Source organism: Cucurbita pepo, chromosome LG17 (genome assembly GCF_002806865.2).
Source record: "Cucurbita pepo subsp. pepo cultivar mu-cu-16 chromosome LG17, ASM280686v2, whole genome shotgun sequence".
NCBI lineage: Eukaryota > Viridiplantae > Streptophyta > Magnoliopsida > Cucurbitales > Cucurbitaceae > Cucurbita > Cucurbita pepo.
Window position 1 is genome coordinate 5505834 of NC_036654.1, and position 17846 is coordinate 5523679.

At 33.8% G+C, this 17846-nt stretch overlaps 2 protein-coding genes across 4 annotated transcripts; both read left to right on the top strand.

Moving 5' to 3' along the window:
• Positions 1–2952: 2952 nt before the first annotated feature.
• On the top strand, positions 2953–9794 carry LOC111779322 (protein FRA10AC1). Of its 2 annotated transcripts, none has more exons than XM_023659451.1 (11): positions 2953–3037; positions 3141–3208; positions 4509–4590; positions 4931–5014; positions 5747–5786; positions 5876–5921; positions 6427–6485; positions 7482–7549; positions 8368–8451; positions 8527–8585; positions 9326–9794. In XM_023659451.1, exons 1-11 carry the CDS (start codon positions 2982–2984, stop codon positions 9409–9411), a joined length of 732 nt encoding a protein of 243 aa, XP_023515219.1. In that variant the 5' UTR covers positions 2953–2981; the 3' UTR covers positions 9412–9794. The 2 variants fall into 2 exon arrangements, with proteins under 2 accessions (XP_023515219.1, XP_023515218.1); XM_023659450.1 differs by lacking the exon at positions 9326–9794 and adding an exon at positions 8740–9100 and having other exon boundaries at positions 8527–8629.
• Positions 9795–13330: 3536 nt separating this feature from the next.
• LOC111779323 (nuclear transcription factor Y subunit A-4-like) lies at positions 13331–16480 on the top strand. 2 transcript variants are annotated; one of them, XM_023659452.1, is made up of 6 exons: positions 13331–13504; positions 14124–14590; positions 14661–14776; positions 14960–15031; positions 15323–15484; positions 15658–16480. In XM_023659452.1, exons 2-6 carry the CDS (start codon positions 14353–14355, stop codon positions 16042–16044), a joined length of 975 nt encoding a protein of 324 aa, XP_023515220.1. In that variant the 5' UTR covers positions 13331–13504; positions 14124–14352; the 3' UTR covers positions 16045–16480. The 2 variants fall into 2 exon arrangements, with proteins under 2 accessions (XP_023515220.1, XP_023515221.1); XM_023659453.1 differs by having other exon boundaries at positions 13332–13504; positions 14377–14590.
• The last annotated feature ends 1366 nt before the right edge of the window (positions 16481–17846 follow it).

Consider the following 17846-nt stretch of genomic DNA (forward strand, 5'->3'; position numbering starts at 1 on the left):
TAGTTCATTAAATTATAAATTTCATTTGGATATTTTGGACAATGTACCATTTTAATTTCTAAACTATTGAATTATAAAAATTGTTTATAATTATGTTGGTATAATTTAATTTCTAAAAATTGTTAAATTTTGTTATGTGAAATTATAAATTTATCCTTCATTTTGTTAAAAATTGTTCTTTTAGTCCATTAAATTATAAATTTCATTTGGGTATTTTGGACAATGTACAATTTTAATTTCTAAAACTATGAATTATGTTTTTGTTTATAATTATGTTGGTATTAAGATCTAAATTTTTGACGTGGCATGTGAATTAAATAAAAAAATTGTTAAATTTGCATGACGTGGCAAATAATGCTTAAATAATTAAATTAATAATTTTGGCTTTTATTTCACTCTTTCTCCCCTTTTGCCAACATTATCCACAAAAGTACAATCCCTCAAAAGAGATGCTTGATTTGCAAGGAGCTTTGTGTCTTTTTTGTTTTAAATTATAAAGTTTTATTTATTTTTGGACCATATAATATAATATATTAATTTTAGAAGCAACCACAAATAAATCTTTAAAATGGGACGGTGGGACGGAAATAGATCGAAAACTTTATCCTAATAAATTATTTTATCCAACATTGCTGGCTCGACGTTCCTTACGAACCATGTGATCCATAGAAAGACATCGCTATCTTATATTAAATTAAAAATATATATTTTTTTGGTTATGATACAAAAGCATTCACCCAGGTTAAAATCTAATAAAGTTTTATACGTTCGTTTGGCTCCTTGCGAAGTGTAGCTTACATCCACACATCTGATTAGGGAACGGGGCAACGCCCATGAAGCTCAGGCAGAAAGGGAAGGTCTGTCATGTCATCTTCCCGATTATCTATCGTGACCGAATTTCATTTGAAGCCTTCATAGTTGCCGCCCCTTTAGAGATAGGGAGAAATGAGCAGAGTGGTGGATGATGAAAGTCTCATATTGGCTAATTTAGGGAATGATCATGGATTTATAAACAAAGAATACTCTCTGTGACGCTTTATGGGGAAACCCAAAATAAAGTCATGAGAGCTTATGCTCAAAGTGGACAATATCATACCATTGTGGAGCGTCGTGTTCGTCTAACACAGAGCTTGTAGGCATAGGCATAGCGAGGGGAGTATCTTCACGGAAGATGAAATCATTAACGAGGAAACACGAAGACATTAAAATTGGACAGCAATGGTTCTCTGACAAGCTCGTTTTGATCTTGAATGCAGTAAATTGGAATCTTAAAACACCATCACGAACGATATTGTGCATTCACGTGTGGTGAGGCACCACCTAACTGTACCAACAGCTAAAGTTTAAAGATTTTATCATACATATTTTGATGTTCGGGTATAAAATTTAGCATTATCTTACTATTGAAATTCACGTCATCGACAAATTTGCTATCAAATAATTGAAGATGATGGAGCCCTCGAGTATCGAACCTACAATTTGGCCTAGCTATTTTACCCTAAATTGACAAGGCAAGACCATGGCTTGTTAATTGGGGAATAGATCTTTCCTTATGAAAAGGGTGACATCCATGGGTCCATGACATCTAGATTAGGGGCAAAATGGTGGATAGGAGTAGTTATTGATTTCGTTGTTGTTATTACTTTTGTGATCATTGAAGTGACATCCATGGCAAGTTTGTGGCAACCAAATCAAGGATGACAACAATCCTCGACCCCGTGAACTATTGTTTATCGTTAAAAAAAAAATATTTATTTTAGAGGCGGGAGTTAGTGGAATTATATCATGTTTCGACTTGATCTTTCGTGACTTTTGTTTCATAGTTTGAGTTCGTTGCTGTGTTTTAGTTGGTTTTACACCTCGTCTTAGGTTTTTAAACCATTTTTGTGAGATCTCGTATCGGTTGGAGAGGAGAACAAAACATTATTTATAAAAGTGTAAAAACCTCTCCCTAACACATGCGCTTAGAGAGGAAATTCGAAAGGGAAAGCCTAAAGAGAACAATATCTACTAGTGATGGGCTTGAGCTGTTACAAATGATATTAGAGCCAGACACCGAGCGATGTACCAGCGAGGAAGCTGAGTGTCACGGTCATGCTCGTCCAAGGCGTGTTGCCCATGGCCGCATGCCCACGACAAGCTAAACCCTTTATGTCTTTTCATATTCTGGTGTTTTACTTTTGTATTTCTAGGAAGTATGACGTTTCAGCAATATCATGTCTAGGCCTATCAGACATGAAATGCCTCCGAATGTATATGTTGTCAACTTCTCCCTACCCAAGGTTATATACTTTGAGCCGTTGTTATTTCTCTCTTGCTTGCTTATATAATGTCTCTTTCAAAAATCTCTCTTTGCCCTCGTTTTCTAAAACATTCTCTTAAAATCGAGGCCAGAGGCTCAAGCATACGTTGCTTGGTCGTAGGCGACGTAAGAACGAATTAGCTTAGCTCACTTGTCGTTGGAAAGTGAGTGCCGCACAATCGTAAGTCTGCTACCATCAAGAGTGCGATTGTGACACTGAGCACTGAAAGAGGGGTGGACACGAGGCGGTGTGCCAGTAAAGACGTTGGACTCCAAAAGGGGGTGAATTAGAGGTCCCACATTGATGGGAGAAGAAAACGAATGTCAGTGTACTAGCTGTGGGCTTGAGCCAACACAACATGGATATTAGTATATAATATTTGAACTTTTATACTCGTCTTCAAATGATATGTTTTAATTTTTAAACTTTATTTAAATTATTAAAAAAATAATAATAACAAATATTAAAATGATTTTATATAAAATTTATATAATATTTGACCAAATTTGTGTTAAATCCATCCGTTCGTGAAGTTTGGGCCAATGAAGAGTAGTAAAGCTCAGCCCAGTTAGTGGCCCAAAATCATTGTTGTTTGGGCCTCGGTCCGATTCAAACAAGAGTAGAGACGGAGCTTTGGGAGTCACCAAATCACGGCGAATTCCATAGCTTGGCGCGGCCATGGCATCGTTCGGCTCCCTGAAGAACGCCATTTTCGAAAGAGAAGAGAGAAAACAGTGCGTTCTCTTGTCGTTGATCTTTCTTAACATGTCCATAGTTCATTCCCCTGGAGGCTTCTCTGTTAGTTAATTTTATTTCATATTCTTGAAAATGTTGCAGACAGTACCAGGCTCATGTACGAGGGCTCAATGCTTACGATCGCCACAAGAAGTTAATGCATGATTATGGTGAGATTTCGACTGTGTTAATCCTTACCGAACTTTTCGTTGTGCATTTTTGTGTAATTAATGAGCATTTGCGATGGAAGCGATTGGATTGATGATTGTGGCTTAATTATTCGTTGCTTTAGTAGTTTTGACCCGTGGCCTTATTTTTTCAACATGAAGAATTAGTTACTAGCGAATTTCTGCTCAGTTATGGAAGTGATTGAGAGCAATTGTTTTGGTTTCAGCTTATTCGGATTTTATCTATCTTGGTGGCAAATAATGGATAGAGTGACAACATGGTCATTGGTCCGTTGCTCTAAGAATTGTTAAGTAAATTTTATCAAGTTAGCCTATAAGCTTATCAGTTGATAGACGGACGTGAAGGAAGCTTGCAAATATTGAGCCCCTTATTTGCATATCCTGGAGTCCCAAAGCAAAAGAATGATGAACAGTTTCCTTCACTAAGATGACAGGAGGCTACAGTCATCCTTACATACATTTTGATGCAAGAGATTTCTCAGCTAACCTTGAGATTAGTTCAAGTACATTAAGCATATTACAGACCTTAATTATGCCTCTCGCCTTTGTCCTTTAGCCATAAACTCCAGTAGGGTAATAAAATTTCTTATTTAGAGACTAGAGTAAGTGAAAAAAAGAAAAAGAAAAAGAAAGAAAGATATCAATCCCAGGAAGGACAAATGTTTTGATGGGGCAGGAGTGTTTGTATATGTCGAGTGAGGTAGTGAAACTTCAATGCGATTATGCAAGTCTTACCTCATTTGAGTCCTCTATTTTTAAAAAATATTTTCTTACAATTATAGATGTGGCTAAGACTAATATTCTTAAAAATGACTGAACTACGGTAGTCTGTTCTCATGCTTGATAACATATATTTTCTCTAGGTAAGGAGAAGATTTTATATATTTGTGCGAAATGTATAGTATTAAGACTTCAAGTTGGTTTGATATCAAAGTAGGTTTTTTCTATAATTTCATGCTTCTCAAAGACAGCTGATCTATTTATAAAAAGGTAGACTTCGAACCGAGACTGTAATTTGTAATTTGAACAGTATGTTGGTTAGGCTCATGGATTTTCATTTTCATATTTTCTTTGTACATGGCAACCTTTTATTTTCCCATGGCACTAGACAGAGAGCACCATATCTTAAAACATCTGAAATTATGTCAAATTCATGTCAGACAATGGACTAGCGAATAAACATATCTTCAATTTTTTAATAGCTCCTTTGTCGTTAGTAGATTACTGGATTTTATGTAGTTATTTTTAAGCATTTGAATTGTGTGGTCTTTATTGGTTTCAGTTCATTTCTACGGGAAAAATAAATCTAGGGAAGAAAATTTTCCTATTAAGACTGATCAAGACACCTTGAGGGAGGGCTACCGGTATGTTCCCACTATTATTTCTATGACAGTCATGGTATAGTTCCTCACTTATGCAACATGTTATGATCAGATTAGAGGAGTTTTCATTTGGAAATGAACTAGGTTCATACGGGTAGTGGCTTCGAAATAGTTATCTATTATGGATATTGTAAAGTTGATGAAATACTGTGAATAATGGTAACTGTATATGAACAGAGGATTATTTCTGGAAAGATCTGTTTTGCTTCATCATAGGATGCCCATTACTTTGGTGTATACATTACAGATACTTTACACCATTCATTGATTAAAATTCTTCTTCAGTAAGTTTATAGGCTATTTTGAATTAATTGTTATTAAGGTTCATTCGTTCTGAAGAAGATGACATGGATACATCATGGGAGCAGAAGCTGGTGAAGCGATATTATGATAAGCTTTTTAAAGAGTATCCTATGTATAGCCCAATGTTATATTTTTTTGGGCTTTAGCTGTTTGTTATATAGGTTAAAATAAAAATTTAGATGTGGTTTTATTTTCGTCTTTGATTTCTATTTGATGGTTGAACTTTTGAACTTTAAAGTTTAGTCGGTGAACTTTTTTCCACATTTTTTAGTAACACTTTTTTTTGGTTACTTAATATTCAAAATCTTAATTTTAGTCCTGAAGCTCTTTTTTTAAAAAAACTTACATTTAATCTCTATTGTAAAGGTGATAACGTGAATATGATGTATAAAATAAAGGGGTTACATTGCATTTCTAGAAATTTAAAGAAAGAGGATTTGAAATGAGATTGTAAAAGTTTAACGACCAAAATGAATAGTGGATTAAAATTGAATAACCAAAATCAGAATGTTCAGAGTTAAGGGACGAAGGTAGATACTAGGTAAAAGTTTTAAGACCAAAACTACATTGAAATCTAAATAAGATACTGTGTACCATCGCAATACTTGTATCTGTTAAGGTTTTCTTTTACTAGTAACTTTTGAATAGTTTTCTTTAATATGCTTTTTAAGGGCTAAATTGCTATTGGGGAAACTGGAATAGTTAAATTTGGTTCCCTATTTAGTTACTTTATTTCCAGCAATGTGCAATGCTTTTGATTTCTAGAACAAAATTAATAATATTTTTATGCCTGTGTGAGAGGAAATCAGATTTTGTTGCCTTAAATTCGTTGAAGATACTGCATAGCTGATATGACACAATACAAAAGTGGGAAGGTGAGCATATGGAATTTTCTCACTACAATTTTCAGTTTCTCGCTGAAATCGTCACTTGAAATATTTACTATTAAAATTTTTCCTTATAGATTGGTCTCAGGTGGCGTGTAGAGAAGGAAGTAATGTCTGGCAAAGGTAAAGAAAAAAAAAGAAGAAAAATTATCCATTCTTTAGTAGTGTCGGCACTCTTTNTCTTTATTGAATTCAACCACAGTTGTGCCACTATCAGATCATCTGTAGAACTACTAAAGTTACGAGGGTCAACCCTCTTGAATTCTCGCAGGTGCTTTGCTTTTTTCGTTGACGATGAGGTATTTTCCTACTCGTTGTAAGGTTGGTTGCCTCTTCATTTATTATTTACTCTAGTTTAAATTTCTGTTTCTCTGGCTAATTAGTCGGTGGTCAGTAGCCTTAAAAAATTATTCCACTTCTCTAAGTACCTTTTTTGTTATTTTGGATATTGGAGCTACCTCCTCTTTTTTAAACGTGCATATAGAATTGTATAAGTTGCATTTTTTTCACAATTTATCCAAAGACATTTAATAGTCGAGAAGTACACAATTTCCTCTTGGCTGTAATCTTTATCTTTTGCCTTGGCTTTGTGGTTGAGCTTTTTCTTGACCATTTTTTCTTCTGTCAGGGCAGTTCATATGCGGTAACAAGCATTGTGATGAGAAAGATGGTTTAGCAAGCTATGAGGTGAAATTAATTTACATCTAGATACTAAAACAAAATATAAAAAATGTTTTATTCAATTTATATCTAGATGCTAGCTTTAGCTAGTTTTCTACTTCAGCATATCAGAAATGATAGAGATTTTTTTTGGACAGTGATAAACTTGATAATGTACAAATAGGAACATATTATTTGGAATTCTGGGACCAGAGGAGATATATAACAAGGATTAATAGTTCTTAAATTGGTACAATTGTTCAGCTGATTCTTGCACTGCCCATCACATCTCACGACTCTGTTGAATTGAAAATATTATTTTCTTAAGCGTAACAGCTTAAGCTGTCAGGTGTAATTGCGATATGACATGGTGTCAAAGGAAGAAGTCTTGAATTGAATATGTTGTCATTCTCAGTTGGTTAATAATCTATGTACTAGACTTTTTGAATCGAAATCAATATTCAAGGCCACGCAAGAAAGAGTGAATTGAAAAGATTAAGCTTAACATAGCGTAATAGTTTAAACTTTATTAGTCTGGTTTTGACTTGGCTAGATGTGCTTGATCAACATTCTGTTTGGGCATGTCTGTCCTTTCTTTTTCTGCAAACTTCGAAGTACCAGCTGAACTTACTTCTACATGGTCAGATCAATAATTTATCCGTTCGACTGTAATTGTTTCTTCATGAGGCAAAAGATGGCCTATATGGCTAGGAAAAGGACTTCAGAAAAAGAAAGAGACAGAGGCTTAAAATTTTCTTTTATAAATACAGGAACGATCATGAGATTGTAATGATGGAAATCCATGTGGTTGCAAGCTGTTAGTGCAAATGTTATTGGCATTGATGTATACAGGAAAATGCCAATTTTTTCTATTGCAATTTTATTCGTCATAATGATATCTCTGGTGAGCTGGGATGTTCAAGTTTGAAATGGTTTCCTATTTGTTACAGAACTAAAATTTTAAATGACCCATGTTGGCTGCTTCTAGTTACTGCAAATCTTTTTACTTCTCTGTTATTGCAGGTGAACTTTTCTTATTTTGAAGCAGGAGAAAACAAACAAGCCCTTGTAAAGCTGGTAACTTGTGAGAGGTAGGTGGCCCTTTTATATGCTTAGTTTCTCCATTCTATTTCGACTATGCTGTTTGTTTCAGCACTTCTATGATGTTGTATTCTTTTTAAAAAAATTATTCATTATGCAATCCATGGAAGCCTTTAAAACTCCATTATACTATCCAATGCTGTTTGTTCCTAAAATGCGATTTGATCTCATGGAATAACACTGTCTATTTTTAGCTGATTGAAGGATGCCTTTAGGTCATACTATAACATATTGGTATTGTTTTCACAATCAAGGGCCATATGTTTGGCCAAGAATTTCATTTATTCTTCTGAGGTGATTGAAGCCGAAAATTATACGAGTTACTTTAGCATTCATAGAGGTGCAAATGATTGATTGCTGAATTAAATAATTAATTGGAATCTGAATATATAATATCATTAAATGCAGTTCTATTAAGTCCATTTTGCATGATTTTGAATGTCATATAGCTATCTACATTTATTTATACGTTTTATTTCTGCTTGGATATGGTTGAATTAGTTGCTATTTAGTTTCCATCATCCCATACTTCCATATCTTATATTTTCATCGATTGCGGTAATATGATGTTAAATGCTAAATAAAGCAAGCAACTATTTTCACTGTAGTAAATGTTTGTTTGGAATCTGAATTAAAAAAAAAAAATGATTTGTCAAATTGGAATCTAACAATTTTCTCACCAAGCTCCCTGTTGACCAAAACCATTGTCTTTGATTCAATTTTTCTATTTTCATATTATCTCAAACTTATGTTTCTTTGTAAGATTTATTTACCAACGTTTTCTACCATCTTGGATAATTTGGAATAGATGCTCAAAGAAGCTTCACTACAAGAGAAATAAAGATAAGGAGAAACTGGAAAGGATGGAGCAAGAAATGTCCAAAAGAAAGAGGTGCTACTCAAAATTGTAAGGTGCAATTTTGTAATTGTCAAGTTTTACAGAAGCTGACTTTATATTTACTTCCAGGCCAAGTGATGACAGTTCAGATAGTGAGGATGCGGGGAGCAGAACAAGGAGGAGAAAAGGTCTGATGAAGTGCCTTTTTACACCATTACGCATGAGAGTTTTTTTTTTACTATGTACTTAATGGCCATAAAGTGAAAGTTATATTATAGTTGCTACACTAACTTTTATGCTTATATTTGCTTTTGCTTCTTCAGTTAAGTTAAAGTGGTTGCGTTTGAAGAACTTAAAAATATCGTGCCCCTTAGAGCGTTTGTTAAATTATAGAGGGAGACCATTTACTAGGCTTGGTGCCATTCTGTCAGATTCATTTGATAGTGTGAAAAGTTGGGTCTGTAACTGAAATCAGAGAACCACTTCGATAATTTGTAGTATAAGGAAATATAGAAAGATACCCCAAGTAGTTAAGAGGACTCTGAAACCTCTCTCACCGACATACTCGAGCGTCCTTAGCTAATGACTTGCACTGTCAATAATTTCATTTCTTTCCTATCAAAATAGACTAGAAACTATTGGCTAGATTGGCCAGAGGATCTTGTGGCTGAATATCAATAAAGCTCTTATTTAGAATGAACAGAAATGCTAGAATTTTTCAGTACGAAGAAAGAAGCCCAGAAGCATTGTTAGATATTTCCATCTTTATAGCTTTATATTGGTGTGAAGAATTTTCACCTTTTTACAACTATAGTTTAAACATTCATCCTTTTGTAACATTTCATATTAGCAATGAAATGGCTTCCTATCCGAAATAGATGAACAAACCTAAGAATTTTTTTAATACCCTTTTGCCTTCTCTATGCAGGAAAGAAGGCATCAACATCATCAAGGGATCCTAAAGCTGATGATAAAGAGGACTTCGATGAATATCTGGAAGGAATGTTTCCATAATGTTGATGCCATTTTTCAAAATGTGGATGGATATGGACCTCAAGGCTACACTTCCTGTCTCCACGACTATTACTCTCAGTATCCACTTCCTTGAAACCTTTTTGAAGACGACAAATGCCTGTGGCTGTACGTATGCACTTTTTTTCTGGCAATTTATATCTCAACTTGAAACATCATGTGTGTGTGTGTTCTAATAATGGTTTAATTGTAGTCTTGTCACGGTCTATATAACTTGTTCTGTTAATGAGCTGTGAAGCATGTATTTTTGCCCAAGGCCACTAGTAGAAAGGCTCATACTTTCCCTTGGGAATGAAATGGGCAAAACTGAAAAACCAACCCCACCCGACTCAAACCGATAAAATGAACATTTGTTGGTCGATTTAGTCTCCCATCTATTCAATGTTCATTATCTGCCCCCCTTCTGACCATCGTCTCCCTCACTATCACCAACAACCCTTTTCGTTTCGATTGGATTGACCTTTGTTAGCTTCCTCGGATGAACTTCATGACTGATTGAGATTGCTTACTCCTAAGAGGACTTTTGATGAGGACATGTCCAATTGTCTGGTTAGTGAGTGGTGGGTGGATGTTAGAACTTCACATCCAGTTAGCCATTTTTAAGTGATAAGGGTATATTTTGTCTGCATTTTCGTTTTTTAATGAAGATTTATAGGATGTTATTTTGAACTTTTTAAATTATTTTTAATATGAATAGTTTAACCAGAAATAAATGCTATTTAGGGGTCTGACTTTCGTAATTTTAACTTAAATTTGGCTCTCTGAATTCATATAATAAATATTACTTAAAAAAAACAGAGAAATTTAAATTTAAAAAAGAATCAGTCAAGTTTAAGATTGATAAAGACAATTTAAAAAACCAAAATATGTCATAGTTTTAGAATGGCTATAAGGGAGTTTTAAAGGGTTCTTGTTAATATGGCTATAGGGGTTTTAAAGGGTTCTTGTTATAAAAATATTAGTTGAAATGTCTGTAAAAAGTCGCCCTTTTGAAATGAAGTTAAATTTATAGGAAAAATATATATATATATATTTAACTTAACAAATAAATATGCATATTTTTTTTTTAAATAAGTTTAAATTTCTTGAGTTATTTATTTTTGTAAGAAAATATTAATAAGGTCCACATATTGATAGGTCATTTTTAGGTTTTTTATTTTTTTATTTTTTTTATTTTTTATTTCTATGATATAATATACATGTTGATTAACTCTGATATTTGAAAATATAAGTCAATAAAAATTTAAATCGATATAATATGTTTAATATATCAAGTGGAGACACTTCTTTTTTTTCATTTGTCTGTAAAATTTTTTTGGATCTTTCAACTTTATCTAACCATTGTTTGGTTAATCAGTTAATTGGTCACATTTTATTCATTCATGAAATGGGTTGGATTAATATTAAATCTAATAAGTACCTTGTGTCAGAATTGAAAAATTCAATTCTATGGCTCGAATCTTTAGTGTTCTCTTATTTATTACATGTGTCTACTATTTAAGAAGAATACCGTCACTCATTCTTACTAAGAAATTGAAAGAAACGGAGAGGACTAAATAGGAACAAAAGGGATCCACCGAAGAAAATACTTCTTCTTCCACTTTTTCGGACGAAAAGGAGGATCCGGATAAAATTGATGAAACAAAAGAGATTCGAGTGTATGGAAAGGAAAAAAGAGATCGGAGTGAATCAATTAAACCCTTTTATTAAAAAAAGAAGGTTAAAAATTGATTTTTTAAAAAAGAAAGTTGTGGATTATTAAATTATATTTTATTAATAAATTTGTTTGTGGATTTGTGATGTCACCTTGAAATATAGCTACGTCTTAAAAATATTGAATAAATTTCAACTGATTTTTATTTATTTTTAAATGTTTCAATTCAAAGTCCATGCATATGCACAAACGCCACGTTCACCTCATCCACTAAGTTCATGAAACGTGGCGTTATCTCAGGCACTAATCTTTCTTACGTGGCGCTCATGCATTCGGTGGCACGAAATTTGCGTGCTGCCTGCATAATGGCACAAACGACTTGTTACGATCATTTAACGGTTCAGTACGGTAACTGTTATCACGGCGTTATAAAATGGAGTTGTAGTGTAATTGTCAGAGGTGGATCTCTGACCTCTCTAATTGTGAAACGTAACGGCCTTCAATTGAATCGTACAGCTGTCAATTTCTCACATTTTCCAATAATTATTATCTGCATTTTAAAAAATATATATTATTATTATTATTATTATTATTTTATTTTTTTTATCTTTTGGGAATGTCCAAAAGCTTGGGGTCCAAACTTACTTCTTGATTTCCTTTTCTGTATGCATTGAATTATAGTTTTTTTAATATGAACGAAATTACAAAATTGCCCTTGTTGATCATTATCCATTTTATTTTTAGATTTAAAATTCCCCATAACCAATTCTTTTTTTCTACCTTATTTATTATTATTATTATTATTATTAAATGTCCCATAGACAAATAATGATTGATGTTCAAAGCTCGTTTAAAAAATATATAGTTCGTGGACAATATAACGATCGAATAGATATCGCTCGCTCAGCTGCTCCGCGTATTATGAAAGCCGTATTGCCCGAAGGAAGGGGGCATGCTGCAAGAACGAAGGTGAGTGGTAAGCATAGGAGGCGTGCCCAAAGGGCAGCGGCAGTGGTGTGGTTCCACGTCGCTAGATTGAGATCTTCAGGGTGGCGGGGACTTCGACTGCCTTGTATCAGGTGAAGATAAGGGAAGGGGTGGTAGGGTTAGTAGGGCTCGAACCTACAATATACCCGTTATGAGCGGTACGTTTCAACCAATTAAAAGTCCAATAATTAATTATTTCTCATTTCATCTAAATGTCAAACGTCATATATATATATATATATATAAAATAAAAGTTTAACGAAATTAGGAACTTTGAATATCATATCTAGTATTATTTAACTAATCTAATTAAAAAATAGAAATAAAAATAAAAATTCAATTGGAGCAAGTGTATTATTATACCTAATTATAATATAAAAAATGGGATTAAATAAATCATAATAAAAGGAATTAAATTAAAAAAAAAAAAAAAAAAGGCCCAAAGTCAAATGGAAAGGTTTGTTTTGTCAATTGATATTTATTTATATTTAAAAAATAAAAAAATAATTTTGTGCGCGTGTCTAAAATAAGAAGGTTAAAAGGGTCAACTCAGGCAGCATCTTTATCCCTTTCTTCCTTAAAAGGAGACAATTGGATAACAAGTTGTGTCCTTTGCGTGTATCAATCATTAAATTTTCACCCTAATATAATATTAATTCATCTCAATATTATTATAAAATTAAATTAAAATTAAAATTAATTGTTTATTTATTTACACAATTTTACCTNGATATATTTTGAATTTTTTTTTTTTTTTTTTTTTTACATACTTACAAAATAAACACGAAAATTTTATAATAACTTTTGAACTAGTTATAAATGTTAAACTATGGATGAAAGTCTCACATCGGTTAATTTAGAGAATGATCATGAGTTTATAATCAAATAATACTATCTTCATTGATATAAGACTTTTTGGAGAAGCTTAAAGAAAAGTCATAACAGCTTATACTCAAAGTAGACATTATGAAGAGGTGTGTGAGAGCTATTTTTTTCAAAATGAAAAAGAAAAAAAATTAGATAAAAATTATTTTAATATTTATTATTTAATAATATAAAGCTGCGATATTAGACGGCTGTTAGTTGTTGGAATTTAGGGAGGCAAAGTAATAAATTAAGCGTATAAACTACCAATAAATAAATAAATAAATTTATTTATTTAATTAATAATTTAATAATTTAGTTTTTAATTTTTAATTTTTAATTTTTAATTTTGTCCCTCTCCGTTTTAATTTCCTTCTCTCTGTTACCTTCCACTGCCACTGCGCGCAGAGAGGGGAGAGATAGAGGGAGGGAGAGAGAGAGAGAGAGAGAGAGAGAGAGAGAGAGAGAGAGAGAGAGAGAGAGAGAGTAATGGAGCTGAGCTAGAAAACCAGAGCGACTTGCGAAGCTAAAGCTTGTCTAGGGTTCGATCGTCTGTTTCACATCACAGTTGTAAGTGATTTTCCTGCAAATTGCTTTCACTTCTCACTGATTTCGCTCCTTTCAATCGGAATTTTGATCGGAGTTTGGTTTCCTTAAGGCTCCATTTCTCTCGAGAAATTTGTGCTTGTTTTTCATCTACAAGCGACGGAATCATGATATTTACGGAAAACACTAGGAATTTTGAGTTTATGAATGAGTAGAACAGAGAAATACTGTTTGTTTGTTAGTTTTTTTTTTCCCTAATTTTTCTCTTAACTTTTAGTTTATTTGCTGCATGATTTTCGGCAACCAGAGAAATATATCTATAGAGCCTCTGTTTTGGATCTATGGAAATTGCAGAGGTTGAAGTTTGTATAGTCTGTTTTGGATGTATGTCTCTTGATATCTTGAAGCCCTGTAATGTATTGTAGATGAGTTATATGGATCTCTGATGAGTTTCTGTCCACATTGAATGATCATCCGGCATTCTGGAGCTCTTTCAATGATTTTGAGATGCGAGAATTTTGGGTTGCTTAGGGTTATAGAACCCTAAGTGTGAGATCACACATCGGTTGGGGAAGTGAAGGAAACATTGTTTTTAAGGGTGTGTAAACCTCTTAGTAGTAAATGCATTTTATAAACCTTGAAGGGAAGCCCAAACGGGAAATCCAAAGAAGACAATATTTGCTAGCGGTGGGCTTGAGCCGTTACAATAAGATCGTGTCCTCCCTATTGTTCATGCGCTTGAATCTTCAGATGAACAATAATTTAAACCCTCGACGTACTTTGGAGAAGGCTCGGACTTTTTTTAGAGCAGCCCCAAACCATGGAATCCGGTGTGGTATAAGTAGAAGTGATTTATATTGTTTTTGTTTCTAATGTTCTTCCCTTTGGGGTGGCAGAACAAGTTTCAAACAATGCCCTCAAAACCAGGAATTGTAGAACAAGAAGCTGCTGATGGGGCGAAGTATTTGCTGCAATCAACCAAATACTCTGAGCCTTGGTGGCATGGCGTTGGGAACAATACCATCACTGATGAAGATGCTACCAAAACGTCTTCTGCTGAATACCTGAACGTTACTGTTACCAGTGCAGCTATGCTTTCACAAGCAAATGGTATTAGTTAATTTAATATGCTTCCTATGAACACAATTTAAGCAACATATTGAAACTTTTCTTGGATCAGATGAAAATACTGGGCAAGAAGTTCAGCATCTCAAGTACATTCCATTTTCGACATCCCCACCCGTGGGCGAACGCCTAGATCCAAATTCCCAGATGGAACTTGTTGGCCACTCGATTGTAAGAACGAACTGTCTATCTTTCTCTCTGAAATCAATGTATATGAGTAGGTGCCTAAGTTCTTCATTCGTCTGCAATGACTAATGAATATATTTCTTCCCTTGAAGAAATAGATATTTGGGAATTTAGACTTTGTTTCTCTTTACTGGATTTCAAAAGAACTTCAAGGATCTCCATTTGCAGGTTTTGACATCATATCCTTTTTCAGATGCACAATGTTGTCAAATGCTGACTTCATATGGACCACAAACAACGGTATGCTCTGATCTCTGGTACAGTTTCTTTTGCTAATTCATATGATCAGTTGCCTTGCATAGAAACGAAAGGCATCCTACCAGGGTACTCATCTGTGTTTATTATGTATTGTTGAAGTTTATTCGGTATGAACAGACGCGAAATGTTTGTTTCTTGCAATTCTTATGATATATTGTTTAACCCTGAGTTCTACTGAACAAGAATGCATATAAGAATGGGGGATCCTTTTGTATAGATCCTACTTGCTGATTGGCTGTTCAAGGATTATGATTATACTTGATTTCCCTGCAGTTACCTCATTTTTATGGACTTCACCATGCTAGGATGCCATTACCCCTTGAAATGGAAGCAGAGCCTGTTTATGTGAACGCAAAGCAGTATCATGGTATCCTGAGGAGAAGACAGTCGCGTGCCAAAGCTGAGCTTGAGAAGAAAGTGATAAAAAGTAGAAAGGTATAGCAGCTAACTTGTTTCATTCAAGGACTAAGCGGACCAAAAATGAACACTTTTAGTTATTGAAAGAAACTTTTGCTAGAAGTTGTCTTTCTGTTCTTATCGATATTACAATTGATCATAGTTGTATCTCATAATTTCGTTTTCTGGATACTCTTTTCCATTTTGTGCAGCCATATCTTCATGAATCCAGACATCTCCATGCTATGAGACGAGCAAGAGGCAGCGGAGGACGTTTCCTGAATACCAAAAAGCCGAACAGTGTTATTTCCAACAAAACTATGGAGGAAGACATCAATTCTAGTATCAACCATGTATCAGAACCTGTCAGTGAGGGTAGATCAAATTACATGGTGGCTAATGAAAATGGAATGAAGGATACACTTGATGATCAACAAAAGGAGGACAAAGAGTTCATGCCTCAAAATATGCAGATAACACACGCTTTCTTCAATGGTGGAAAGTCGAATGGCCATGGTTTATCCACATACAATTCAAAACTTGCTGATGAAAGCATACAGGTGAATGCGGCTCCACAGAGGGCCATCCCCATCAAGTGAAAGTTTCTTGATGGGAATGGGGCTTCCTTCTCCAACGCTGTTTAACCAGTTTCACTGCAAAAAACTCGAGATTCGGTAAGATCGTTGAAGATCGTTGATTCTTTTAAGGCTGTGTTTCTGGTTGCACAAGTTGGTGGATTTACCCCCCTTCTCTGCTGGGAAGAACACCGCTTTTGGTGGTGTTTCTCAGGCAATTCATTCTTGGCTTTGGTTGAAGGAGGATGATGAAATGCAGTGCACCAAAAATGTGGTACTTTCGCTCTGCTATTTCCTTTCTCTTTACCTTTTCTATTTCCTATGTAATTCTAATTCTGAATTGTGTCTCTGAAACACAAAGATTTGATGTGTGCAGACTTGTAATTTATTTTAGACGCAGTTATGTGCTGTGTACCTATTCAACTTTGTGTGCTTGTTTTCAGATGATATTCATTTTCAAGTGTGTGCATACATTAAATTATACATAACAAAGAACATATAAAGTTAAAAGACATTATTTATATAATCATATCATTAAGCTCGTATTTGTTCATACTTGTAACACTCGAGCGTACCACTAGAAGATATTGTCTTCTTTGGACTTTCCCTTCCGGGCTTCCCTTTAAGGTTTAAAAAAACACTCTCCAACCGATGTGAGATCTCACAATTCATCTCCCTTGAGGCCCCAACTCTGATACTATTTGTAACATTCCAAGCTCACTACTAACAAACATTGTTCTCTTTAGGGCTTCCTCTTAAGATTTTAAGACAACATATGTGAGGAAAAAGTTTCCACACCCTTATAAGTAATGTTTCGTTCCCACTACTAACAAATATTATCCTCTTTAGGCTTCCTCTTAAGGTTTTAAAACAATAATGTGAGGAAAAGGTTTCCACACCCTTATAAGTAATGTTTCGTTCCCCTCTCCAATCGACGTAGGATTCCATGCTAAAAAAAAACTAAATAAATAATTTCCATTTAAATAATTTCCTAAAATACCAGTCTCTTCAAAGCCCATAACTCATTTTACAGAAATTGCTTGTAATGGGCTCGTATGGCCCATATAATGGTTAGAATGGACCAAGCCCAAAAGAATTCAGCTTCCCAAGAATAAAACGTGTTAATTTTCTGATGTAACAGAAAGGTGGATCATGGAAATCNATTTTAACTATTTTTTTTATAAAGTTTTTTTTATTTGTTTATTTCTTTAAATTATAATAAAGGGCACTCACCCTATATTTTTTAACATTTTTTAAATCTTATATTCTACCAAGTTTTATTAAAATTTTGAAAAAATGACATGTCCAAAATTCTTTTAAATTAATTAAAAATTCTCAAATTATCAGATTTTATTAATAAAAAATTCAGTACTAAAAAGAAGTATATATATATATATATATATATATATATATATATATTAATTAGGAGGAGCTTGATTTTGTATTGTTTTCACAAGCTTTAACAAGAAAAGCAATTCATTGACTCTGACCTTTTTTTGGTTAATTGCAGCTTTAATAAGATTATGACATCCTTTGCTTTGGGTGGTGGCCAATTGCGCATATTAAATCTGCAAAAGAAAGCAAAAAACATGATGAAGCAATATCTAAATGGATATAACTTTGCCTTCTCTCTCTCTAATAAGAAAAGGATGGATGGGATGAGAGAAGAATCTAAATATGGGTCCTCAGAACATGCTCTCAAGATCCCAATTTCATTAGGATGATGATAATTTAAGCATACATCAGACCCATCTTTAATGCTTTAATTCTTTAATCAAGGCTTTTCTTATGATGAAAGAAGGCAACTCTTAGAACAAATAACAGTA